Here is a 19101-nt window from a genome sequence, read left to right as displayed (position 1 = left end):
AATTAAGAAAGGAAGAATGAAGAAACTGCTTGGGCCACTGAAAGCAGGTGCTGCTCAGTACCAAGTTCATAGTGCTGTGGAAGGTGGTGGAGGGAGCTCTGTCATGACATGGTGGAGGAGACAAAGACTACTTGCTGCACCACAGGGACACACTTTCCTTCCTACCAAAAAAAATGCCATTTGGGCTCCATGGAACAGGACATCGAAAACCGAAATAAGCCACAAATATGATGCTCCATAAATTCCTTTTAAAAATCTTTTTAATGAAGAAATAATTCCATTCCAAAATATAGACACACAATTAAATAGTTTAATCACTTCAAAATATAACATGTCCCCAGTAGGTTCCAACACACACACACAAAACAATACTTAACAGCAATACAAAAACCCCATACAATAGCAGTTCTGTTACAATACCAATGAATATCGTGACATTTTTAGTGTCTCTGTATCTGTCTCAAGTGGTGTCAAGTACAGTGTTTCAAAAATGCGTTGCAGTTAGTAGCCTCAAGATGTAACTCTTCGTACTTTTTTTTTGTTGTTTTTTGGTTCAAAGGTAAAAATGCCCTTTATTCTTCAGGACACTGTGGAGTGCTTGCTGTTCACAGCTCCGTCTGCTGAATTGAACCAGTGTGATTACAGCAACCCGAGGTTGCAATATTTACAAGGTCTATCTACAGTAATTGCCAAGAACCAATAAGAATGGGAGAAGGTGACGACTGAAAGTAAAGGCGGACACACTTATGATAAATTATGATGCAACAATTTGGCTCATGCATATAAGAAAATACATATTATATCACAACAAAGGCCACACACCTTTTTATGCAGTTTAGTTAACATTACTACTTACAGACAACCCATTCTCCACCTTCGTTTTGGACATTCAAGGACCCTATACATCTTCACATCCCTGTTTCCTGATTCCAAACCACTGGTTTTCCTCCAGTGACAGCAAAACCACCCGGAGCTTTGACGGCTGTGGCGGGCCATGGGTAATTAAGAAAAGGGCCATACCAGGGACCTCTTCTGTAACTGTGTTTGTTTTAATGACCGCAAACCACAACCAAAATAATAGTCAACAAACAGACAAAGACCAGCTGGGTGAAAATGCAGCCAGCTTAACAGTTGGAAAAATGCTCAAAATAGACATTTGCAGAGCTAAATAAGAGGTGCTTCATCTCAGAGCTCCAGGGCATAAGGGACCCAGAACTCCTAAGGGATAATCTTGTTGACACCAGCCTAAAAGAAAGGTGCTTGATTAGTCAACTTCAGTTCTTACTCCTAGTTCAGGAAGCTCTTGCAATGGATTTAGTCTAGTGCATCTATTTTAAGCACGGTGACAATGAGCACGCAGACATTAAGGTAATGAGAGGGATCTATTACTTTGGGCACAGTTAAACATGACATGGGTTGAATTAATCAGCCATTGCACATAGCTGTGTTCTAGCTTGTTTTCTCCCTGTTCAGGAAATGCTTGCCTGGAATCCTGAGCTGACAGCAATGTCTACAGGTTCACTGGAGTAGCTTAAAACATGGAGTGCTAGGCACTAGTGGAGGCTAACTCATTCCTGAGAGGAGGTTGCAGGAGGGGACAGTGGAGGATATGGTGCCTGCCTTGCCAGGATGGCACATACCCAGGAGCAAAGACCAGTGATTGCAAAAATGAAAAGCTTACATGAAGATATCTGGATCCCTTAGTATGGATGTCTGGGAGCAAGCCCAGGTATGCAAGGATATACAGACAAGAGATCTGCATACACAAAAAAATGATATGAAAGTGAAACATGGCAGCAGCTCTTTCATACAGATACTCATTCCCTAACACATAGTGCCCAGGGAAACAGCCACGAGCCTGGAGAATGCATGCAAACGAGTGGACTTATTGGGTCGAGCTACATAGCAATCTCATGTAAACACGGCAGCACACATCCACGTCACCATGAAAGCAAGGACAGACAAGCCACGTTAACCTGCTTTAGATGGGTATCTCATCACTTGCTGTAGGCAAACTGTGCTGGTGTGAAATATCTGTATGAAACACCACTGTTTTCAGGGCTGTTAGACAGTGTCACTTCAGGTCAGCCAGGCACTGGAAGCCCAGTCTTGCATTAGGGCAGTAAAGTTACCTTGGCACAGAGGCGGCCCCGAGCTAACAGTGTGCAGCTCAGGAGGGCCAGCATGGAACACCTCCTGGTGTCCCTGCCCTGCTGCTGCTCCAGCTGTCCCTGGCCTGGCTCTGATTCCTCAGCACGGCAGTGCCATGTGCCACAGAGGTGTCACCTTTGTTTTGGAGCAGGGTGCTCTGGGGAGCACGTGGATGCTAGTTTGTGTCAATGCCCGCTCAGGAGTATCTGTAGGTTTGTGGTCACAGCAGAGCAAACACTTTTTAGCCAGCAGTCTCACTGCCTAACCTGCCTAATGGCCACATCAGTCCCCTTTCTCCTGAAATGCCTTGATACTGGAAAAATACTAAACTGGACGAAACTCCAATTCTGTAACTGTATGCCTGTCCTTCCGCAAGAACCCACTGCTCTTCTTGTGCTTTTCACTGAGCGCTATTTCTCCATCCAGCTCTGAAAGAGTCTCACCACACATTTCCAAGAGGGCATGCAGAACATCTGGTGGCTGGCTAAGGCAGTACACATTCGGAAATCAAAAGGAAACAGTTGCAAGCGCACTTTAAGCCTGTACATTTAAAGCTGAAGGCCTCGAAAATAACATAATGGAAGGGGCCGGGGAGGAAGAGGAGGGGCAGAGAGATGGAAAGAGCTGGTTTGTTGAACACATGCTTACTAAAGCTAAAACATCAATGAAACAATACCGTGGAGGATTATACGTAACATCAGTCAGTTCAGGGATCTTATGGCACCTGTGGTTTATAAACAGCTTTAGCAACGAGTATTTCAAAACATAGTTCACAGTTTTAAGAAGATCTGTGCTGATTTAAAAACTAGATTCTATATCATTTGAATGTCACCTTTTGTATATGATATCTATTTGGAAAAAAAATATTTACACTAACTTCTATGGCTGATTTGTTAGATTATTTTGAAAGAAACATTCCTAAGTTACACATTAGCCCTAAATTAGAGAAGTTTATTATTATTATTAATTATATTATTATTATTTTAGTACATTTTGTATAAGCCTTAATTTAAAGACTTGCAAACAAATTGCAAATATAGTCTGGTTCTTTGTTTTTTGGGCTACTAGATATATACACTCAGGAGTATCATCGTTCAGTGTTAAATGCATAATTGTCGCTTTTTATTTCTCCCGTGGGAAAAAAAAAATGTACAGTGTATAGTAAACCGATCTACTAAAACCTCAAAGTATTCAGAAATCAAATTTCTAACTATAAACAGTATTGTCATTGTAAACTGAACAGGTTCAATATCATGTGCAAAGGGTTCACGTGAGTTATTAACAGCGCCGCCGTGTGTGACAGCAGCACGCGCGTCAGTCTGTTTGCTTCGCCAGTAATGAGCCATGTTACAGAAGATGTAGCTAATATAAGTTAGCTTTAAACAAAAGTCTTGTTGTCAAAAAACACACATCTACAAACTACAACTCTTAGAACAAAAGTACTGTGCTACAGTCCTCAGAACTTAGTTATGTGATTTTTTTGTCAAGAGACGCTGCACCTCTTGGTTCCACTCTTCTGTGAAGTTTGCAGCTGAGTTTTCTTCATCGTCTGTCCGAAAGCAGCTCTCCTCATCATCGGTTCTTACGTAGCTTTCATTGTCTGTCTGACTGCAGCTTCCCTGTTGAGAAACGTTTATGGAAGGTTTTTAAAGAATTTATGGAAGGTTTTTAAAGAATTTATGGAAGGTTTTTTTTTTAAAGAGTGCTGGTTTAACATGCTGCACCCACGCAGGCAGAGCATGTAAAGCCTCCAACTGCTGTTTCATTGAGAGAAAAAGGGAGCTGGCCAATTCCCGTGGTTATCCCTCAAGGAGTTAAAAAAGGAAAAAAGCCATTCTACCTAGGTGAGCTACAGGTATTTGAGCTGTAAATAGAAACTTCCAGGCCATGTGGGAATTTGAAAACTTCCCTTGTCATGGGCAAGAAGACTGTTGCCTGCTCTGCTGTGGGACCTTGGAGTAACTCAGTCTGCATTGACACACATTCCCATTTTCCCTTTCACTTTCCCCTTCCAGCTCACTCTATAAATAGACTATTGAAAGTGAAACCATTGTTTTCACCATCTGCCTTGTGCAGTGTTCAGCCACTTGATTTGCAGCCACTCACCATCATGAGCCTCCCCTCACATGTAAATATCTTGTATGTTTTACTGTGTCTAAGAAAACCTGCAGTTACTTGAAAGGATGATTCTGGGTGCTACAGCTCATGAACAGCCTAGTCCACTGGTGCACAGTTTTTGCCTGTGCTCCTCTGTATGCATCAGTGAGTATGGTAAATTCCTACAGAAAAGGCATCAAAGTTTTAGCTGGTAATGGAAAATGCTTGATAGGTTACTGCTGCTTCTTCTCAGAACAATGTCAGGATCTACAGTCAGGTAATACTGCAAACTTCTGGAACATTTATTGTAAAGGCACTGTTTACACATTTGACCCTTCCTAAGTAAAGGAACTCATTCATTTTTCTTTTGAACTACCTCAGAGGGAAAACCAATCTGCATTGCATGAGATACGATAATCACAGCATAATATACCACTCCCCACACAAGAATTCTTTCCTACTCCTTTCAGGCATAAAGCTGGCCTAAAAATGGGAGATGAAATGCAAAAATAGTTAAATTAAATCTGATGAATGAAGAAAGGTCAGGTAGTTTAGTTTGCTGCTTCCCCTTCCTGAGACCATTTGATTGTATTAATTATTCAAGCACAAACACTTCCACTCCATTCCTTAATACCTAAGCATGCCAAATGGTATGATGATCTTAATTTAGTGTCTCCTTGTGTCAGATGGTTGCAAAAGACAAGCATTAACATTTTGTTGATAAATGCAAAGGAAACCTGCAGTGCAAGTCTAGTGAGAGTTAAATAAAAAATTTCTGAGGTACATCTTAAACGATATCTTCTAAAAATCAGACAGGCACCTGCACTTCTTAAGTCTGCAAACTAATTTGGTAATCTTAGCAAAGGAAAACTTTGCTCTTCACAATTCAGAAAAAAAAATGCAAATCAAAGGCATGGAAGAGGTCAGTTCTCAGCTGCCTGAGACTAACTTTTACTGAAACAGCTCCAGGGTTATGTAAATAGTAGAATCCTTTAAGCTGCAAAAGATCATTCAGACCAGCCTTTAACCCAGCACTGCCAAGCCTCACCACTAAACCATGTCCCCAAGTGCCACATCCACATGCCTTTCAAATATCTCCAGGGATGGTGACTCAACCACTTCCTTGGGCAGCCTGTTCCAATGCTTGGCAACCCTCTTGGTGACAAAGTTTTTCCTAACATACAAAAATATAGGAACATCTCATATTTCGTGATGGTACCATTATAAACCACAAGAGCAAAATAAGAATGGCTTGTGAAACATGGGATGCATTAAGATGCATTGACAGTAATGTTAAGTATTTGGGTTTGCTTCATATTTTCTGGATAAATTACTTCACTTTGGTGGACTGTGGGAAGGGTTATTCTAAATTCTCCCCAGGCTTCTCTCTGTTTCACAGCCAGGACTGGGATAGAGATATTTTCCTACAAGAGATAATGCGTACTAATGAACCTCAGAGCTCTAAATTCACTGCAACATTTTGGAAGTGCCAAAATTAATTCCAAGTTAAGATTCTTATGATTTTTCATGATATAAAACTGTTTCTAGACCTCTTCTGTTACTTAATCCACAGCTTCTTTTCTGTTACTTGCCATTCAGTGATTTTTCAAAAAACATCCTTATCACTTGTGTAATTTTAGAACTGAATTCACAAATTTAAGCTCCTTCTTCCCTGATAACTTGGTCACAGCTTTTTTACAGTGTTTTTTACACCTACATGCTAAGAAGAGGAGGACTTAGGGAGAAAAATAAACCAAAAAGAAAACCAAAACATAGCTGAGTGAATGTAGCAGACATTTTTGAAAATTACTGTGCTGTTATCCTCCTGTTATTTTCAAATGGAATGGTCCAGATAATGCTGGCTTTTATGTACTTGCTCAAGAAAAAAACAAAAAAGACTGGACTAGACTGACCACACTCTCCCTTGGGTTTTATCACCTGACATCTGATGTGTTCTTAATCTCTGCTGGGAAACATGAAAACAGAGGTTCAAAAAAAAGGGCAAGAGATGAGAAAAATATGGAAACGTTACTCAACATGAATTCTGCCCTGGAAAAACAGTCCAAGTTGAATACATGGTAATTTTAAAGAATACATTCATATAAAACATTGAGAAGATTTGGGGTCCTAGTGTTTGAAAAAAAATCCACCTGTTTTGTTTCAATAGAAACCATTCAGTCACTTTTGCAATGGAAAATGTCTCCCAAAGACACCCAAAGCCTCAGATCCCGCAACAGTTCATGTTATAAGGTTTTGAGAGAGTGGAAATGGAACTGAATCTTTAACTGAAATTATTACATTTTTGTCAAGACAGGGAAAATCACAGTTAAAATCTGAGAACAAAACCTGCAAGAAAGCCTCCTCTCTGCATTCCCTCTCAGTGGATGCCTTAGGTCTGATTTCTATTAGCTTTTTACACCTTCTCTCCTGTTTTAATAATGCATATAAATGAATTAGGCATGACCAATTCAAATGTGTGCCAGCACTAAAGCACAGCTTTAGAAAAATCTAGGAAATGGTAGGTCTCGTGAGGACATGTCCACTGCATGAGTCAACAGCAACTAATTGAAAATGACAACTTCCCAACCAGTCTCTGAAATGCAGGATTTCTGCTCCCATTGGCTGCCCTTGGCAAAAAACCAAATGCTATCAAGGAGATAAAGGTAAAATAACATCAGAGTTTCATCTAAAGTCAAGATCTGCATAGTACTTGCTGAGAACAAGCTCAAATTCACTCTGTTTCTTTACTAAAAATAAAACAAGTATATTTAACATAAAAAGTAAATTGAAAACATAATTAAATTATGTTTTATATATTACTAGAATCTCTTGTTCTCTTGGGAATTTCCTATATACTAGATGCTATTTGAAATCAATTCTGGAAAATTGTACACAGTATTTTAAAGATGCAAATAGATTGCAAAAATCATTAATCAAATAACATCAACTTCAGATGAATGAGGAAATGAGCAAAACTCTGAGGCTGGTCATCAGCAGTAATATCATTCACAAGGAGCTACAATAAACTGATCTCATTTCCCCCATCTTTTGTTTTTGTTTTTTTTTTTTTTTGTTTTTAGTAAGCACAAACATAATACTGGTGTGAGAAAATCTGCTGTCTTTCTACTTTCTATGGCCATCTAGGGCCATATCAGCTGTATTTGTATCACTAATGACTGAACAAGGGCTTAGAAATAAAACTCTCCATGCAGCTTCTAAGCTTCAAGCAAGAACCCAATGAGAACTGCAAAAGCACTTTAGATACTATGATTTAGATACTATCATGACTGGTATAAACTATTTTGAAGTTATTTTTCCAGTGCTATGAAATGCAAGTACCAAATAAAATACACAAGATATGACAGACTTCCATATTCACAACAGAGTGAATCTTGAGAAGATTCACTTACCATGTGAAGATGTATTTATCATAATGTACCATAATGCATTTTGTTCTTGTGGATATAGGTGAAGTGCCAAGTCCACCAGCTTTGGATGCCAATTTCTGTAGGGCTAGGCTTTTATAGCTCCTGGGAATGTTACACTCTTTGGTACTGGCCAGAGGGCTCCCCTGGGAGCTAAAAAGAATTTCACTATGAAAATCTTTCTTTTTGACAAGGTTTCAAATCATCCAGGAGACGAGACAGTATCTCAGTCTCAGATATCTGCTAATTTGAGACAGGATACAGATCTTCAAGAAAGCCAGGCTTCCAGAGCAGTATGTTTTCCCCACATGACTATGTAAACACTGCTTCCCAATAAAAAAGGAAACCTTATATAGAATTGCCTGAGTTTTGTAATTCTAATTAGAAAAGGTTTTTTTGACTTATCATTGCAAATTGTAATTATATTAAATTATATACAAAATTTCCACTATATACATTGTTACACACACATTGTTGTTGAAATATCTACTTTCCCTTCACATGACCTGATCTAAAACTGACAACTGTACCAAAACAGAGTAAAGAAACTTATTTTTCTGGCTGTAAATGTTTAGGGAACTTTACATGGCGCATATTTTTAACAAGACTACTGAGAAAATGAATGTAACCCGAGGAGCAATGTTAGGAGAATTTTTATGAGCAGTTATTTGGTGTTTATAGCACTCTGGGTATTGCAGTTTATTTGCTTTTCACATCCAGTTATTCTCCTTCAGCTGCAAGAGACACTGAGATGGATACCTTGGAAATACCCTTTAGTAGCTGCTTTCACAAGGTACACATTTTAACAGTCAAATTTCACTGTCATCAGAAGACACAAACCCCTTGAATCAGAGTCAAGTTTTACCATCAAAACTGCCATAAAAATGAGGAAGTCTAGCATAAAACATGACACAAGGCTTGTTCACTGGTTTTGCTCATCTGAACATGACCCTGCCCAAGCTCCAGTGCCCATTTGATTGTTGACCTCTGCTTGTTTTTAGCTTTGGCTTTGAGGAAGAGGCTCAGTCTGCAGACCAGAATCAGATCCCTATTCTGATTCCTCCTCCCTTTCCATCCCCTTTATCCCATGGTTCAGTGTCTCAGCAGGATGGACAGGACTATGTCACTGCCATCTTCACAGCAGGGCACTGCATGCTCCTGGAGAGCCAGAAATGCAGAGTCCATGGCTTCAGATGAGGCAAGAAGAAACGTGTGGTCTCCACTTCCTGGGCAAATGTGCAGAGTTACAGGCTACTTCACAAAAATAGATGCTGTCTGTCTTCCTGAGGAAAAACACAATTGCTGAACTTGGCAGTAAGCTCAGTGCTGCAACTGGGAGGATGGCATGTGTAAGAAACATGACCTCAATATGGTGATGCCTTGTTGGGGTTACCTAAAAACAGAGGTCAGACAAAACTAAAGGAATAAAAAGCTTTTATATTTATTGAAGGGCCTTCAGGTACTTTTCAGGCAGATGAAGCCTCCCAGGGGCTACACCCAAAAATTGGACAACAGGTCATGAATTTTCACACTTTGATAAGTTTGGTCCTTTTGCAAATTGGGGGTTAATTTTCCAATTACAGCTTCAGGTAATGAAGTCATTTACCCCAAGTTTGCTCAGCCCTAAGTCACTTTTGTTTACAACTCTTGGGGCCTGAGGCAGTGAGGTGTCCTTGATTCCCAGGCCTAGAGAGGAATTGTTTTGTCTGACCAAAATGAGAAGACAGTAGCTAACACTCTATATGGAGTTTAGAGTTCCACACTAAAGAACTGCAGGATTACAAATATATGAAAAATATAAAAGCTAAAATCCTAAGGCATCAATGGGACAGCAGGGAATTTACAGATCTTGCCATATTTCAGAACTGCCAGCTTCTATCCAGTAGCTGAGTGCCTTCCACTTTTTGGGGCTTTTTAAAATTCCACAACACATCTGAGGACACCTCTGTGGTTAAGCAGCTGGTGGATTGCTTTCTTTAATGTTTGCACAAGTCTTCTTTCACACACTAGAGTAGATGTTCTGACCTCATAAGAAATTATTTATTTCAGTTATCCTAGGAAGACTGAAGCACTGAATGGAATTAAACTCAGGTCTCTTGAAATGTAATCTGATTCCTTATCTTCTGGACAAGGCTTCTCTGTACTGGTTAATATATTTGTCATCATCCCCAGGGATGAAAAGCCCACGTTCTCACTCTGATGGTCAACAAAGGAAAAACATAAAAAGGGTGACAGCTTAACAGGAATCCTTGGGACTAGAACTACAGATCCATAAATTAGAACTGATTCAGAGAGATTCTGAGGCATCCCAACACAGGTTAAAAGGAGAAAGAAACAGCATTGTCACATACATTCAGGTGCCACAAGATGCATTGCAACTTAAATGTTTATTATAGGGATTCATTCCAAACTTTCTTCTAAATTATAGTAATACTTACTTGAGAGGAGAGAGAAGAATATTGCACTCAACTTTGCAAACTGACCTGTAGATAACAAAGGACAGAAAACAGGAAGATGACAAATTAAGCCCGTGAGCAGCCAGGCAGTGTATTATTCTGAAAAAAGCCATGCACAAGCCTAGAAATAAAGGGAGCAATTAGGCACCCAGAAAATAAACCCAGTGAAAACTCTCTTACACAACATATCAGCAAAAGACAGAAGTGGAAACAGATGTGGGAGGATACACGCTGTTAGCATTTACACTTGTGCATTAAATGTGTTTGGGTTTTTTTCTGATACAGATACTTGTTATTTACAACATGCTTAAAAAAAAAAAGAGAGAAAGAAGCCTCCTCTAAGGTTTCATGTCCCTGATTTCCCTGTGTATCCTGGCTTTTTTATACTAATTTAGAGTTCAGCACAAAAATCTTTCTTAGACACAAGGTGACACAAAATAACAAGAGTGGGTTTGGGCCAACCATCTTTCATGCTACACTACATCTACATGTTTTTCTAAATGTGCTGATTGTACAAGAAGTGAGACATTTAATAACATAAAAATGGTTACCAGATTGTTACTGAGGTGACCATTCTGCACCCTTAGTAGGAGTTCCTCCTTGCAGATTTTTTCAGCTGACAATTGCATTACGATAGCTACAGCTTCTGGCTCTCTTTGGCAATCCAGATGAATGCAGTGTATATGTGAGTACAAACAGTAAAACAGCTTGTAATATATTCCAATAGTTTGATGCAAATGAGAATAGTTGACCTGGCCTCTGTTTAACAGGATACCCTAAACAGAAATTTTCCAATTTTCCTTTGCTTTTTCAAGTAGTAAGCTGTGGCTTTTTTAGAATACTCAGTGATATTAGCAGAAAAAGGGATAGAAGAGTGAAATACCACAAATAAACAGTAAATTGCAGAGAACAACCAATGCCAAAGCACATGTCTTGGGGTCAATATATGACACTCTCAACCAGCTCCTAATCATCTTAGTAGTCCCTATTAACTTAATACCTTTTCTTGCTTCCTTTAAACCCATCCCCTATTTTAAATGGCATCACCCATACTGGGAAGGACTTCTCATGCATTGCCATTACATGCTTTGGGGCTGTGGTATTAACTAAAAATAGATTCTACTTACAAGTCACTACTGTCAAATCACTGCCTGATAGGAGCTGACAATCTGACAGACAGTAAAGTACATCATGGAACTTCTTCTGAAAAAATGCTGTTAAGCAGAACTTGTCTAGAATGAGGACTTTCTGGTCCTTCAGTGAATATATTTTTGACAAAAAAAAAAGCTTTTCCTTTTTTTTGACCAGGGGAGGGGGTATGTGTGTGTGGTGGGCTTTTTGTCTGTTTTTGTCCCCTGGTGGAAACAAATAATGTAAAACAATGGGGAATAAGCTTCACTTGTGTGTCATCTTGGCTCACCTAAATTCAGGAGTTTTATTCTGATGTTAATAGGGAGAAGATTTCCTCACTTTCTCCTTGGAATGTTGGTGGAAAACAGCAGAAAAACTATTTTGACTGAAGCAAGAGTAACATCCAGTGCCATCAAGTGACATACATAACTTCTCCTGCCTTTATTTGCAGTGTACATACATCCTGAATTTTATCCATGTACAAAATCCCATTGTAACTTGTGAAACTCAAGTAACACTATTGCCATATATTGCACTTCCATACTGTAATCAAAATACAGTCAAACTGATCTGTTCTTTCTGTGGAACATAGCATTTTTACCAGCAAGAATAACATTTATTATTTGATGCCAGATAGCTGTGACTATTTAGGCACCCCTTCTCTAAACTGACACCTACGTTTCATTACATCAGCAGTAGCTGTTAATCCTGTTCAGAAGCTATAAGGCTGTGATTTTTGACCATTCCTGTCTTGGATAAAAAGTTCAGACAATTCCCCCTAGTCACCTGCTGTTGCCTTAGTAAATGATCTATAACAATCCTGCTCCTTTTGTCAGGTCCTTCAAGACCTCTGCGATGAAATTACTTTTGGCAACCTACCATGGGAATGTAGCAGGTCTCAACAACAACAAAAAGATGTTCACATCAACCTCAAAGATACCTCAAATTTTGACAAGACTCAATAAACTTTTACAAGACTAACATATCCTAGCAGCTTTACAGAAAAAAAGATCAAAAGAGCAGCCAATCTTCATTACAACACAAGCCTGTCAGACACAGATTGTCTCCAAAGTGACCAGCACTGAACAGTAGAGGAGAATTACCAGAAAAGAAGGCTAGATTTTATTAGCTCCTAAAAATCAGCAGTATAAACAACTGCTGCCCATAAAGTGATTTTGAACCTCATTGGCAGACATCTGGCCTCCCAGAACATGTCTAATTTGGTTTTTGTATCCCATTTAATATGTTCATTGGGGGTTAGGTCCAAATTTGAGCTGATTGCCATGTGGAAACAAAGTTATTTTTGCTTGTTTCAGCTCTGCTCCCAAATAACTGAACTAGGTTTTCCCTCCTATTGACACTACTTCTAACTTTATAAGAAGTAATGTATTTTAAATTCAGATATTCCAAGTCAGAATAACTGAAAACATGGCAATAATCTGCAACACCAGGTAGAAGTGGAGACCATGATGCAAATATGGGCATCTACAGAATTCCACCTCCCCCTGGCATATCTGCTTTGCTCAGATTCCTAAACAAATGCCCTTTGAGAGCTTCCTCAGGGAGGTGTTTAATAACAAATCCCCAGGCTTCTCTGCACCAGATGCTTGTTGAATACTTGGTTCTCTGTTCCAGACCCTTTTCTGTACCTCCAGATTCTGACAATGACAGTAACACAGATTGCACCTGAGCTTAAGGTCACACTGGAGAAACCCTTATGAATGTTTCTTCTTTTGGAGAAAAAAAAAAAAAAAAAAAAAAAAAAAAAAAAAAAAAAAAAAAAAAAAAAGAAAATGGCAGGACACCCTGACACCACCATCCAGCACCTACGGTAGTGGGGAATAAGCTCTAAGTGACTTGGTAGGCATGGGCAGAGAACAAGCTCAGAGGCAGTTCTGTCCCACCTGGTTCCCTGGTACCCTTATGGATCACTGCTGCTTCAGGTGTGGTCTTCTTGGATATGCACAAAGGCTGGATGCTTGTGTGTCTGTGTAAGGCTGGCAGCAGCTTTTGGAATGTGGCTGCTCTGGTAACCCAGAAGAGATCACACTCCAGAGCCCAGGGCTGGTTAGATGGCCCTGGGCACTTGAGGGCCATCATCCTTTCTCACTTATGGAGAAACAGGGGCAGTTGGTGTCCTTCTCCCACCTGGTACGCCTCATCCTGCAGCTTCTGCTTCAGGTACTCCTCCATTTTCAGTTCATTCTCCAGCTGGCGGACAGAGTCATTCTCATAATTTTCATCATCTGCTCTGACATAGGGGTCTCCATCTTCTGTAACCCTAAAGACAATTATTAATAAATAGCCTCCTGAGATGAATGACATTCAGAGTCAATAAAACTTCCCTTTATTATAATCTATGAGGACTGTGGGATACTTTTAGGCTAACCACATGCTCCACTAGTTAGTATTTTCCTGGCAGTGGAGAACACTTCTGTTATTTCCCTCTCTCATGAAGTACACCAAAGGGCATATTCTGCTGAAGGCACTCCCCTAAGGAAATGAGTAACAAAAGTTCTCAATAACTTCATACAAAGAGGCTGAACTAAAAATAACTAGAAAGATGCCTATTGTCTCTGAAAGGAAGGATCAGGTTGTAAAAATCAATGTTTGTTCATTAATTGAGTAGGTCAATGAAAAGCATTCTGTCTTTTCCATTTACACATTTCTCCTTTTCCAGTGAGCCCCAAGAGGTCCCTCAGTCTGGATAAATAGGGAATAGGACTGCAGGGCACGTTTGGGAAAACAGCTGTCCCACAGCCTCCACGCTGTTTGAGTGTTCCAGGCTGGATGTGAGACAGCTCACTCCTGAAGGAGTCCCAAGTTCAGGCTTTATTGTTTACAAAGCCCACTACTATGTAACCATGAGGCAGTCCTCACTTGGATTTGTGCCTTTTTTTTTTTTTACCCAAATAACTGAGAGGGAGAGGAAATCCTGTGTGCTGCACAGTTTTCAGAGGAGGAAGGATGAGATCAGGAGAAGGTGTAGGGCAGGTACCCACATGTCACTGCGGATGGAGCCGGTGGCAGCAGCGCTGTGGATGTATCCCGGCTTCCGGGCGTGGATCTGTGCCAGGAAAGCCTTCTCAGACGTTGGGGATGGAACCAGATCATCAAAATGGGTCCGGCCAAACTCAGAATCCACGTTGCTCTCTGTCTCACTGCCCACTTCTGTGAAGCAAAAAGTCCCATTTAACTTCCACAAAAGTACACTCGCCTATTTCTTTAAGCATTTCTTTGCCTTTCCAATTAGGAATGCCACCTCCTTGTAGTGATTAAAAGCATATTATTCCACTTATATTGGCAAAACTTACAGTTTTCTTCTTGTGGTAGGACCAAATACTGAAACTTCTGCTTATCTCAGTTATTAGGTAGGATATTTTAATGGTAATGCTACAGACTGCATTTTACAACAGGTCCTATATGATCTATGCTAAATCTAATTTCTAAAGAGTGAAATCTCACTCCATGTGGAATCACAGACAAATTTTTAACTGTATCCACTTGCACCTCTACATCCATGGCTTTGAGAACTGCTGAGTTCCAGAAGCTGTAACTTAGGGATTTTTTTAACAAAAGCATAAAAAGCTTTGAAGATACGTATCTTCCTACCTCCCACGTTTTTCATACAAATGTGAAATGTCACTGTGACAACTATTCCCCCTTGCATGCCTCACTCACCAGAATTTAGTTCTTTTACCAAAGAAGACATGGTGTTGGTGATTGAATCTGCTGCCACCAGCAAATCATTTCTTAAGTTTCGTCTTGCACCTGAAGCAAGGGATGGACAAAGCACAAGTTACCATCATTCACATGACATATGTTTTACTGTTGAAAGCAGTTGTGACCCCTCTGAAAGCTGGCATTGTGATAATTCAGGGTCTCAAAGTCCTTGTGAAGGGCACGTGCAGAAGAGTTCTCTGTAGAATGGCCTCATTTACTTATGCTGTATGCAAAAGCAGAAGCCTATCCTCATGCTTCATTTAATCACAATGCCAGATATGTGGAGATTATTCATTGCCATCAAGCTTGCATTTGTGTGGTGACACCAGCAGACCAGGCCTGGAAGATTAAATCCAGCGTGAACTCATTTACAGTGCCCGTGGGGGAGGAGGGAAGAAGTGAAGTGTTTTCTCCAAGTTCCCACAGCTCAGTTTAATGACACCATTATTGCCAGATATTTGCCAGATAATTATGGCAAATGTTGAAGAAACACACTTGACCTCATCCCTCATGAAGACTATATGGATTTCTCTTCTCTGCTCCCTCTCAGCCTCTCCTGTAGCTCAAGGACATTCTTGTATAGTCTATAATTTACTCTCTCTCTCTCTCTCTCCCTCTCCCCAGCCCCCCTTGTTTGGTTTTTTTTTTAATAAAGGGAAGCACTACTGCTTCCATAAACAGCCCCAGGCTGCTTTTAAACTCTTTCTAATAATGCATCCAGAAGTGTTTCCCTGCTGAACCTGGCAATATTCCCTTAACCATCAATCATGAGAGATTCTTGGGAGCTGCATGGCATACTCCTTCCTTAGGAGGGGTCTGTGGGTAACATGTGCTTAACTCCCTCAAATCCCAAACACAGATACTATTGTTGAATAGCTGAATAATCAATATATTCCACAGAATCACTAGTCTTCCAAATGGAACTATTTACAGGAATTGGCTACTGTAGATTTTTTAAAACTTGTGAATGCAAACCAATACATTTAAAAAAGTTTCTCAGATCCTGAAGAGGTTTTTTTCTTTAATGTATCCATTAGCAAATAGTTACTGGAATGTAAATTATAGTAGTTAAACTCTCTCTTACACACACAGACAACCACTCTCTCTCTCTAAAGTCTTCCAAATTTGTGCCTCTGAACTACTGCAAATGCTGTGAAAGAGAAATGGAAAAAATGAAGAGAAAAGGTCCTTTAACCATGGCTTGTCTGCATTATGTGTATATAGGCAGATCTCTCTTGGTGCAGCAGAGAATGGAGCCATAACACCTCAGCCCAAGCCCCCTCACAAAGTCATATGTCAAGATGTGACAGAATGCTGGCTTCAAGTTCTTTGGCTTTGACCTTCCTATCTAGAGCTTGCAGTAAATAATGACACAAACCTAGGTATTTATCAAATGCAGCAGTTTTAAAATGTGATCACATAACTTCTTATATTGCTTTTGATCTTGAACAGAACACATTTTTACACTTAGAATGCATCTGCCTGAGGCAGACTTAGCATTGTTTATGGATATTTTATTGTGGTCATTATATTATTTATCTTACTCCTAACTCTAGAAGAAGCTGTCCCATAACAGCATAGGAGCGAGGGGTCCATATTTTTGCCTGTCTTGATTTTTCTCATAGCAGAAAAAAAGGAAAACATATTGCCTGTTTTCTTTTGCCACAGAAAATGAGACTGGCAACAACCCGTTAGTTGGGACCAGGAATTATGCCTATGTTCAATACTTGAATTGACCAGTGCTTTAGGAGAAAGTTCTTGATTGCATTAAAGATTCAACCTTGTCCAAAAATACACACAAAGACACAATTCACAGGAAAATCAAGGGGAAGGGTGCATGAGAGGGCTGAACTGGGTTCCTGGGAAGAAGCGTGCTTCCACTGTGGCAGAGGAACTTCTGAGCTTACATTTAAACTTATATTTAATTTGTGCTGGGTAAAGAGGGAAAAAACTTATTTGGATCATAGAAATGCAATGATGCAAATATTTTAGAGAGAGCAGATTAAAAAATTAGAAGTATTTCTTCATTTAGATAACACAGACTACTCTCTGTTATTCAATATAATAATTTAATTTATGGCCTTAGAAATTCAAAACAGTTTAAAATTTATTCTTACTTGAAAAAAGAGTGGGAAGGTGATGACAGTTTTCTGGAAACGCAAGAAAAGGGTTCACCTAGATTTTCAGACTTGATTCCTGTCTAGTCTACCTGGACTCTTCTCAGGCCCAAAGCAAAAAGACAAGGGACAACAGTCACAAGTTGCATCCAGGGATGTTCCAACCAGATAGAAGGACAAGGAATTTACACAATAAGGATGGTGAAACACTGCAACAGAGAAAATGAGTGACAGGATCCATCCAGAACTCAGCTGGTAATGTCCTGAATGGTTTGATCTCACTTTGAAGCCCTCTATCTTGGGGCAGAAGGACACAGTGACTTACAAAAGCCCTTTCCACCTGAACTAATTCTATGCTTGTATCATTTACTTCTAGCAAAGTCTTTATTTAAAACACACTGACAATGCCTGCTGAGGTCAATAGCAATTTTTCTGGTTAACAGAGCAGTGATAAGAAGGAATCAAAATTCTTTCTTGCCCCAAGCTTCATTAATTGCCATCATTGTCCAGTTTCTGCCTACCTGCTTGCTTTGACACCTTGCTTTGCTGGCTGACAAAGTTGATTTTCAAAAGCAAAATGCAGTTGTCACAGACATTTTTTGTTTTGTTTGGTTTCATTGCATGCAACTCAGAAGCTCGAGTACATTAAGTCAGTGAAACCACAAGAAATAATGATTCTTCAGTCTGCAGGTGCCTCAGACAAGCTGTTAATGACACTTACTTTGTGCAAAGGCTTCCTGCACATCTCCTCCCACCCCGGTCAGAGAGTCCTGAGGTGCGTGGGTCGGGGTGGAGCAGGCAGAGGCAGACCGGATGGGCATGGGGATGGGCCGGCTGATGGTGTGGCTGGGCGAGGAGCGTGGGGAGCCCGCCCCCTGCGTCTGCAAAACAACCAGGGTGTTAAACAGGGGCTTTGCAAGAGCCTGCCTGCTCTCCTGGCCACCCACCCCTCAGCTTAAAGGCATCATGCTGCTCGTAGATCAGTTGGGTAATGTTAATTTTGCTAGAAGAAGTAAACCAAAGTCAGTTGTTAGTTGACAGCGAGGCTTCTGTGTAGAGAAACAGTAAGTAGGAAAATATGAGTCAAGATCTGACTTCCTCCAAGCATGGGAAAATGTCAGGCAGCTAAATTAAAAAAAATCCAAGTTAATAAAGACCACACTACAGAGCTCTCTGCCCTCTCCCCTCTCACTCCCCCAGTTCACATGCATGTCTGCTAAACTGTAAGCCATTCTGGCTGGGAGAAGGGGAAAGCTGCTGGCACCAGCCTGGGCAAGGGACTGGAGCAGCCCCGTTCAGCAGAGCCCTGCCACGAGAGCTGAGCTCAGCCCTGCCCTTTGCCTGCAGGACAAGTTCATGGTACATGCAACCTCCCAGTCACATAAAGTCTGACACTCTCAATAAATAACACACATTTCTGCTTTTTATTTGGAGCTCGAGAACTATTTAAGCCACTATTAAATTATCTGCTCCACATACTCAGACACTCCCAAAACACTGTGGGGATAGGGCAATATAAATCCCTGCCATGGGTTCAGCTGCTGGAAGTGAAAATGCTTTAACACCAGTCATATAAATGTCATGCTGTTAGCACCTCACAGTTAGGATCACTTAGCTGAAATTCAAGCAGACTTAAAAAAAATTGCAATTTTTACTAATGCAGCTAGGTGAATGATATCAAGAGACACAGCTCTCTTCTCACCCTCTGTTTCAAAGTCCTGGGAATGTGCATCCATGTAAGAAAAAAGGAATGCTGGAACCCACACCTAACTGCACATAGCTTTTGAAACCCAGTGTTTAGCAGATGCCAAGGATGGAGGTGGCTTGAGTGCTTTTAAAGGGGAACTGCAACACAAGCTCCTGGTTGTTTTCAGTCAAAAGTGACTGGAGAGGTGGTGTTTCCCTTATCTTGGCTTTATTTTAAAAACACAGGAGGATTTCTTAACTCTTCCCACGGCATTTATTTTGACTCTGGTATTGATTGCCACTGCAACTCTGATT

The 19101-nt window shown here is 40.3% G+C and overlaps 1 protein-coding gene across 8 annotated transcripts in view; it reads right to left on the bottom strand.

The window, feature by feature from the left end:
* Positions 1-242: 242 nt before the first annotated feature.
* Positions 243-19101, bottom strand: part of DTNA (dystrobrevin alpha) — a 223996-nt gene continuing 205137 nt past the window's right edge. For 7 of the 8 annotated variants that reach the window (XM_066562926.1, XM_066562910.1, XM_066562919.1 and 4 more), the window contains 6 exons: positions 17822-17981; positions 14942-15031; positions 14263-14431; positions 13409-13541; positions 10112-10156; positions 3657-3770 (listed from right to left, as the gene is read on the bottom strand). In XM_066562926.1, coding sequence (XP_066419023.1) covers positions 10139-10156; positions 13409-13541; positions 14263-14431; positions 14942-15031; positions 17822-17981 — 570 coding nt within the window. In that variant the 3' untranslated portion in view covers positions 3657-3770; positions 10112-10138. Of the gene's footprint in view, positions 3771-10111; positions 10157-13408; positions 13542-14262; positions 14432-14941; positions 15032-17821; positions 17982-19101 lie in introns of all 8 variants that reach the window. The other variant, XM_066562935.1, reaches the window with a different exon arrangement.

Source organism: Molothrus aeneus, chromosome 1 (assembly GCF_037042795.1).
Source record: "Molothrus aeneus isolate 106 chromosome 1, BPBGC_Maene_1.0, whole genome shotgun sequence".
In the NCBI taxonomy this organism is placed as follows: domain Eukaryota; kingdom Metazoa; phylum Chordata; class Aves; order Passeriformes; family Icteridae; genus Molothrus; species Molothrus aeneus.
The sequence above is the reverse complement of the archived record's forward strand: the minus strand, read 5'-3'. Positions and strand labels throughout refer to the sequence as shown.